The sequence below is a fragment of the Arachis duranensis genome, unplaced genomic scaffold (assembly GCF_000817695.3).
Source record: "Arachis duranensis cultivar V14167 unplaced genomic scaffold, aradu.V14167.gnm2.J7QH unplaced_Scaffold_232527, whole genome shotgun sequence".
Taxonomy (NCBI): Eukaryota; Viridiplantae; Streptophyta; class Magnoliopsida; order Fabales; family Fabaceae; genus Arachis; species Arachis duranensis.
The window spans coordinates 1,198,030-1,207,667 of record NW_026264853.1 but is presented as its reverse complement, the minus strand read 5'-3'; the positions used below and the strand labels follow the sequence as shown (position 1 = coordinate 1,207,667).

The 9,638-nt window shown below is 28.3% G+C and overlaps 1 protein-coding gene across 1 annotated transcript; it reads left to right on the top strand.

Moving 5' to 3' along the window:
* Nucleotides 1–936: 936 nt before the first annotated feature.
* LOC127744264 (CEN-like protein 2) lies at nt 937–2,285 on the top strand. Its single transcript, XM_052256546.1, has 4 exons — nt 937–1,240; nt 1,339–1,400; nt 1,652–1,692; nt 1,776–2,285. The coding sequence occupies exons 1-4, from the start codon at nt 1,022–1,024 to the stop codon at nt 1,994–1,996; spliced, it is 543 nt and encodes a 180-aa protein (XP_052112506.1). The 5' UTR covers nt 937–1,021; the 3' UTR covers nt 1,997–2,285.
* The last annotated feature ends 7,353 nt before the right edge of the window (nt 2,286–9,638 follow it).

Genomic DNA, 9,638 nt, shown 5'->3' with positions numbered 1-9,638 from the left:
ATTTATTTTTCTTTCAATTAAAGATAATGATACTTTTACCCTTTGCACCTCAAATGCCTTAACAATACTTTATGATATCAAGATATTAAAAAAAATTGGCTTAAGAAATAATAGATGATGAGAATCAATGCAAAGTTTTATTTGAATTATATTTATATTTTATAATAAAAAATAACAAATATTTAAAAAAAATTCAATATAATGAAAGTAAGAACTTATTACAAGCTAAAAAATTTTTAAAAGATAAAAAGTACTGAAATACTCAAACGTAATACAACACATACCATTCGTACTCACAAAATTGACTAATTAATATTAATTAATTTGTTATATTTATTTATTCAAATATAAAATGATATATAAAACTAAAAAATATTATGTATACACAAAAAATAAATAATCAAACTATATAAATGAATAATTTGGTAACCATTTTTTGTTTATGTGTATATGGTTTATATATAAAAATTGCAGACCTATCTATAAAAGCTTTAATATTCTTCAATTTAGGTATGCTGTCACCTTTCTCTGAAATGTTGACAAAATGTCCATCTCCCTAATGCTTAGGTAGATAACTGTATGTATGTTCATTACTTTGTGATTAATGATTTGGATAAAATTAAAACTAATTTCACATAAACAAAATTTGAAAAAGATTTAAGAATACATGACATATAGAGAAAAATAAAAACATAAATGTATGTAATGCATTACAGTGATTTTAAATGTTATATACGTGTATGACTGTATATTAAAAAAATAAATAGAATATTAATTAATAATAAGATACTACTAAAATGAAAGTACTTTTGTTTCCTAATTTTATATTTCTATTATTATAATAATATCTCCTATATATATGAAGCTTGAAAGGATACGCTATAAATATAGGGTTTTATTTGTAGCTATAGAGCTCATCACATTCACACATGCATACATAGATTAGAGCAATTATATAACTTTGTATTGAAGAAGTAACTTTACCTTACATTGAATAAGTAACTAATAAGAAAAATAATTGATGATGATGGCTTCATCAAATGCATTTTCATCATCAGATCCACTTACTATAGGAAGGGTGATCGGAGATGTAGTCGATGATTTCACAGAAACTGTGAAAATGACAGTCACTTACAACAACAAGCATGTCTACAATGGCTATGAGTTCTTCCCTTCTTCAGTTTCCACTAAACCTAGGGTTCATATTCATGGAGGCGACTTGAGATCCTCTTTCACTCTGGTTCATTAATTATTAATAATTTCATTACTTAATATGTTATATACTAGTTATTTCATGATTGTCATACCTTTACTTTCTTTTGTATTTGTTTGTTTCAGATTATGACAGATCCAGATGTTCCTGGTCCTAGTGACCCATACTTAAGAGAACACTTACACTGGTACCTTATATACATGCATGCACTTTGATTTGATATGATTAATTTGTTCAACTACTTAATTAAATGATGGATCTTATTAGTTGTTATAGTATTAGGAATTATTAGTTGTATATGTTTGTTTTGGGGCACATAATTCACAAGAGTTCATTTTAGGTAACAAATTGTATACTTTTATTTTTAAGACATTTAAGTTAGTTAATTAGTTAACGTGATTTGCATAAAATAATTAAATATTTAATTTCTTATTATAGGATGGTGACTGATATCCCAGGCACAACGGATGCAACATTTGGTAAGATATAGTTACTTCCTTAATTAGCTTTCATAGTATTATAATGAATGTATGTTTTTCATGTAATTAAAAAACACATACAGGAAAGGAGGTGATAAAGTATGAGATGCCAAAGCCAAACATAGGAATACATAGATTTGTTTTGGTGCTTTACAAGCAGAAGAGGAGGCAGACGGTGAACAAGATTCCCAGTTCAAGGGACCTCTTCAACACAAGGAAATTCGCAGTTGAAAATGATCTTGGCACTCCTGTGGCTGCTGTCTTCTTCAATGCTCAAAGAGAAACCGCTTGCAGAAAGCGTTGATCAGCTGATCTTTAAAACAAAATAATCTTTTATCTTAAGTGTGTGCAACTCATGTAGTAGTGGCACTATTATGGTGTTTTACTTATATATAATATGGTATGGGATCCGCCAAGAATAAGTTTAAGACTGTTAAGGTTATGGGTATCCATCTCCTAAATAGCTGGCCTACCATTAACTAACTATTCTAGTAAGTAAGTTTCATTAGTTTGCATTGTAGTTTGCTAATTAAGCTTTGTTTAATTTTCATTTTCTAATTAGTTAAGTTTGAGACCTTACCTTTTCTGTCTAAGCATGTGCACATATTGTTCTTTAATTTATTCACTATTAAATTTAAATATTCCTAATTTTACTTTATATTATAACATAGTCAATATTTTTAAAGAAAAAAGAAGTGACTAGTATAATATAGACTAAAATGCATAATAAGCACACAAAAATTTATCATTTAATATTTTTAATTAAAAATTATTGATTATTATAATGAAATATAAGTTAGATGTATTATTTTACAATGAAGTTAACTGAAAAGATATTAAATAAAAAAGATGTATCTTCATGCAAAAAATTCAATTTATTAAGAGTTTATATTCAAGACACTGATCAAATGAATTTTGGTGTTAGTTTGTTTGCCCTTTTCATTTTTCGTAGTGATGAGTTAGAATATAAAAAATATATTAATGTATTTAAAATGATTAAATATCTTAAAAATTTTTACTTTTTAATTACAAATTTAATATTTTAAAATTGAAAAATATTAAAAAATTAATATATTTTATTGATATTAGTCAATATTGTAAACTAATATGTTAAAATTTAAAAATTTTAGTACACAATTATTTATTATTAATAAATGTTAATTAAATATAATAAATTTTATTAATCATACAGTGTTGTTATTTAAAATTTTAACTCTATCTTAGTTCCAACTAATTAATGAAGAGAAGAGTGATTGAGTGTCAACAATCGTTACTTTCAAAGTTTAAACTAATGCCATCTAGTTCCATGCGAAAACCTCACTGAGCGATTTAGTTTGACAACTTAACCAGAACTTAACCACTGATTAAGAATATTCAATTCACTGTTTAAAAATTTTTAGAAGACAATAGTTGCATTACTTTTTTTCTATCCAAGCGCAAAGCAAGTCCATGAAAATCCCACTATTTAAGGTCTGAGAAGATTCTGAAGTTGTTACACAGATAGATATGCCTCGTTCATTTCCTGTGATATGTTATGGACCAAAAGATAAAAGAATGAAACGCAATAAATTGAAAAAGTAAGGCCCTACATAGCGGCGCGTGTATAGTAGTAAAACTAGAAAGGAACATCAACGTAACACATCCTTTTTATGTTAGAACAACTTAGAAACTGTGAAATCACTGCTTAACCATCGTGCACCTCAGACAATGCATATACTTGTCTGAAAAGAAGTCTTTCTTTTGTTTTTTGTTTTTTTTACTTTGGACAACAACTAACTGCTGCATGTATCATATTTGTGATGATAGTGGCTAGTGGCCTATTATATAAATGTAAATCTATCACATGAAGCTATGTAGCAGGGATATGAAAACTATCATCAAATAGAAGATCATCTTCAAAAATTAGTTCTGCAGTGATGAAACTTGATTCAAGGGTGTGCCCATTTAAAAGTTAGAAGGGGAATACAGCGGGAGTACATGAAATTAACACTTTAAGTTTTTTTTTTAATATCTTCTTTTCTAATAAGCTTCACTATATAAGTGTTGAGTTTTTAATAAGAATTTAATTTGAATATATTTTTAGTAAAAATGGATAAATCATAAATGAATAAATTATTTTTATAACCAAGATTTTTTTTATATTTTTTATTTTTTTTCAACTAAAATATTTTATTATCAATTTTTAAGTTATTAAACTAATTTTATTAATCTTAATTATCAAAATAACATAGATTATATAGCATGTCCCGTGAAAATAACTTTTTTTTAAATCCACAACGTCAATAATCATAGAAAAATATAACTCAATTATTGTATTAAAATTAAATTTTTTATAATAACTATTTTTAAGATGTGACTTTTTAGTCTTCACACCAAGATATCAATCTTAATGTAAAGACGAGTATTAAAAAGTAGTTTAACATTTTGACTAAATTATCTAATACAATAATAAAAAATATTATCAATTTTTTTTCACTTTCATAGAACTCTACTTTAAAAGATATAGAATAGAAAAATTTTATTAGTATACTAGTCTTTTATTAGTAGTTTTTAACTGTTGATATTAATTATAAAAAATATATATAATATATATAATCAAGATAAATCTTTAAAAATTATTGAAATATTACTGTACCAATATTCTTAAAACTTTCCTATAATATATTAAACTGAATGAGCCAAATGGAGAATGATATAATGATGATGGAATACAAGCAGATACAAACTAAAGAACGAACTTACTTATGGAAACCTTTTTATAATGATCAGGCATATACTATGTCTACTTTTTTTGTGTCAGTGATTTTTTTTTTCACCCATTAATGCTCTATACATAGCTCATGGGAGATAGATAGTAACAGCACTATTCCAAAAGAAGAGTTGCTCGGTAGAAAGGAAAAAAAACTTACATGCAAATTAACAATCTAATAGGCAAATAAGACAATATCTGATCTCTTGTTTAAAGAACATTTTGCATTCCATAACTGGTCACGCAAAGGTTCATTGTTGTTGTCATAACAATCATAGTAATTCTAAACCCAAAGAGCTAAGGATCTTTCTTGATTAGCATAAAAAATAATTTTAGCTAGACTTCACATATGATTATTATGAGTAATTTAATTATTATTTTAGAATTTTCTTGAATTAAACAATCATGGCAACAGCGTTTGATTAATAGTGGCTTATCATAATGTATGATGCAAATAAAAAAAAGTTAAAATTAATTTAAGATACATTAAGAATGAATTGTTATATGAATGATGTTTTACCATCATATTTAAAACGGTATATATTATAAAAAGAACATCACCTTAACCGATTACTATAGATGATGCAAGACTAAATAACATAATGTAATCAATAATATATAAAAATATAGTTTTTATTTATTATTATATTAAAAATACAATATGTATAAAACTATAAAAGAATTAAACAGATAGTTGTCCTAATTAGCTATATATGTATAGTTTTTTCTTTTATTTTTATTTAGTTTCACCATCAGTAATTAGAATTGGTTAAGAAATATCATTTCTCAAGTTTTAAATGTCTATATCAGGACCTAATTATGTTAATCAACTTATTAGAGGATCAAATTACTTCTTATCATTGATTTGCTAAAGAAAAGAAGTAATATAAAATTCGAGTACATGACAATTTTTTTTGTCACGGAGTACATGACATTAAATAGAAAATAAAAAGTGAAGCATATAGCCCAACAACATATATTGGGCCACAGGCCCATAGTGACTGAGCTTTATACTGCCATAGAATAGTTTAGGCCCAATTTAAATTTCCAACAATTAGATTTAATACATTCAAATTTAGATTTTAAACCCAAAGAAAAATGATGGTGATTCAAACAAAAATAATATAATTCGTGGTTAAAATCTTGATGTAATGTTACTTCATTTGTTTCATAAATAATCACAATCAAATTCAAAACTTGTGTGAAACCAAATAATGCTTAAGAATTCTTAAAGGAAGTAGATTAGATACTCTTCCTTCCAATTTCATCTTTATTCTTTCTCCTATCCAAACAAAGCTTGAGGAAATAAGGGATAGTACCTGGAAGACGACATTTTTAAGACCGGAATTGTTGGAACATACATGCCTAAACTGTTTACTAAAGAATGTTCCTATTTTAAAATGCAAACCAATTGAAGTAGGAACACATTCTATGTTCTTGTTTAATTTATTTTCTATCTTGGTTTTCCACACATTAATTAGCATTTAATTGTTTCTTGACGGGTTCGTAGTAATGATTAAAGATTTGGAAGTCATGGGCCTTTATTTGTTTGGAAAGATACCAGAAATGTGGAAAACCATAGTCAATGGAGTGCCAAAATAGGCCTAAACTCTTTTTAAGTTTGTTCCACTTCTTTGGGCATCTTCCATTGAAATTATAATTCATCAGAACTACATTATTATTCAGATGAGAATTATATTGAGGAGGTCAAGGTCAATTGGCCCGGTTAGCCACCATAGTAGAGATATTAGATAAACTTCTACCTTGACCAAGATGAATCACTAGCTAGGCTCGAATTTTAATTTGTGTAAATATGTAATATATTGGAATATATGTGTTGAAAGTATGCCACTAATTAAGTTTCTTTCATTTCTGTCCTTGAAAGACTTGCCACCATGTATGATGCAAGTTTATGATGTCAACTTCCACTAACATATCCATCACTTGGACTTTTGATAATAATGTGGGTTGAACTTGAAATTCTTACAATTTGCTTATAGATTATTAATTAACACAAACAAGAATTCTTGTTAGTTTGATTGAGCTGAACTCCTCAGCTAATTATATATACCAGGATTAGTAATCTATAAACTTTTTAATAATTTGTAATGTCATATTTTAAAAAAATAAAATTACGAAATATCATATAATTTAAATTTTAATAGAGTTGTTATATACTTTATTTTATATGTGCAATAATGTCTTGTATATTTATGTCCTGTGTTAGTGCATTTCTGATGTTATACAATATTTTGAAGGTTGGATCAAAGAAATATTCAAATAGTTTTTCTCGTAATTTTTTTTTTAATATTGGCTATGAGTTGGTGTAAAATATACAGTATGATATTGAAGGCCAGTAATAATTGTCCTTGCACTTTGTAAACAGCAACAAGAAAACTAAAAATTAGCAGAAAAAAAGAAAATAGAGAGGCAACTAAAAGTATGGTGGGGACGATTTGAAGTATGATATTGTGATTTGTGAGAGAGATAAAAAAAATTGAACTTTTGCGATTATAAATCTCAAATTTTGTCATTTTTTTGACAAATTGTCCCACTATACTTCTAGTTTATTTTTTTATTTTCTTTTTTTTTCTATTTTTTTTGTCTTCTTGCTGCTATCTATAAATTGCGGGAAGCGATTTCTTCTAATTTTTGATATCGCAATAAAACACACAACTGCATCATAATTACGCATGACACTAAATATCATCCAATATTAAAAAAGAAAAAATCGTTTTCCTCCAACATGAAACAGAAAAGGGAAAAAAAATACTATATAATTACTGACTCACTCAAACGTTCAACACGGAAATGTAATTGTTGGATGACTTTAGAGTAAGCTTCAATTTAATTAAACACTATATACTAATTCTAAGTGGGTGCAATTTGTGCAACATCCCATTCTTTAAAGATTTTATGGGTTATATTGAAAACGGATCATGATCTTAATCATGACGGGTAGAAGTTGGAACACCTATATTGAATTATAGTCGTCATTATTATTATTAATATTATATGTGTGACCCCAAACATCTTTCAAACTATTTTTAAGTCCAGGCAACAAACACATTAAGTAATTTGTCTCTTCTTTATCCCTCTTCTAAGCTCCACTACCAAAGACTAAGTCCTTCAATTGCGGACTACTTTTTTTAATCAACCACGAATTGAACTGAAACCATTTTTATCTACCATTTTTTTTTTTGGGAAGGAATTTAACAAAGAAAGAGACAATCACCAACAGTGCTTCCTTTGGGGAAGCTTCATTCCTGGATCTTCACTAGAGAAATAAATGTAAGTGCTCCATTCAAATAGTTGGACTTCAATAATTTCGGCCAGAGAATATTTTTTAAAATACTTAAACATTGAAGTAAATCCATTTCAAGAAATCTAAACGTACTTCTTCTCTTTCAACGGATTTCTCAAACACACCCTAAAAGTGTTTTGTACTATTCCAACCTCGATGAAATACAGAAATTTGTCAACTCGTATAACTAGCTTTGTTAAATGAGTTTAATGGTTAAGTTAAAAAGGGTAAGTAACTAACTTTTAGTTAGTTAATATTAGTCTATTTTAAATTTGAGTTTGTAATTTAAAATTTAGAATGAAAAATTTATGATTTAATATTTAAAATTTAAGATAAATAAAATAATTTTAAAAAATTATTGATGTTGGCTAAAAAATTCAATTACCTATCATTATACTCATTTTGTAATTATGAAAAATCATATTAGCTTCTTTAGATCACCTGGCTCTTTTTTAGCAGATCATATTTATTAATAAACGGTTTTCTTTCGTTAAAAAAGTATTACATATTTTGTTTATACTCATTGTATTTACTGTTATCTTTATTTCAAGTAACATTTTCAGAACTATTTTCACGTGCTCATGATGAATATTTACAGAATTTTGAAAATCCAAAATTTTTTGTTTGGGCCTCACTTGTTTATGAACTTTTACAAATAATTTTCAATTCCGTTAAATAATCATCTAGGGTACAGTCAGTTTCAACTAATTTGCATTTAGACTACACTGCAAAACTCACTAAAAAAACATTCCACTCCGTATATTTACCAAAATTTAATCCTAATTTTACTTTTGACTAATTTACACAGAAGTAAAAAAAACAATCACAGTCGTTGCATTCCCCTTCTCTCCGACACCCTCAACCTCCGCACACAGCACGTCGGCACCGCTGTTGCATTTTTCATCACCGGCGTCAAACTGCCCCTCACGCTGCCTTTGCTGAGAGCACGCCGTACACACTAGTGACGCTGTTAGGTGAGAAATGGCGCTCGCAAGTGGCACTATTGCATTGCGTCCTTCATCTCCTCCGTAACAGCGACGATTGCAAGTCGTGCCGCGTCCTCTGTCTCGCTGCATCTCCTCCGTGGCACCATTCCAAAGGTTAATGGATGTTTCTCTATAAATAAGTGGTTGTATTTTTAAAGAGTTTTAGATGTTTTTTTCGAGTTAATAGATATTTCTTTTCTGCTTAGGGATTCAGGGTCTATGTAGAAGGCTTCGTATATATGAGATGTTCCTTTCTTGATTTGATGGATGTTTCTATTTAATTATTAGTGAATGTTTGTGTATACGATTTGATAAATTTTTTTATGTTACTAGATATTTCTATATAAGTAAGTGGATGTTTCTCTATGAATAAGTGGTTATATCACTAGAGAATTTCGGATGTTTTGTTTTCGGGTCAGTGGGTGCATGTTTCTTTTTTTATTAGGGTTTGTGTACGATTGGGGTTGGAAGAAGATGGCTCAGCGTCATCGAAACACCGTGGTGGATGGAGAGGCCACAGCGGCAATTGTCAAACACGGTTGATGGGGACGACACAGGGGTCAGTGGCACACACGTTCGAGGGAGAGGAAGAAGGGGCGATTGGACGACGCTATCGTGGGGAGCACAACTGACGACATGATAGAGGGGAGGCACATCAGTCGCAGCTTCGGAGTGGGAGAGTGATTAGAGCAGGAGGTTAGAATAGGGATTTATGTTTGGTGGTGTGTGTTTCTAAACCTAATCTTTGTTTTTTGAGTTTCAAAATCAGAATTTTTATTAAAATAGGATAAAGTATATTTGTTGTATCTAACGTTTGGCAAAAATTTCAAAAATATCTCTAAACTTTATTTTGTTTCAATTTTGTCCCAAAAGTTTTCGATTTGCTTCAAACACTACAAGAAACACG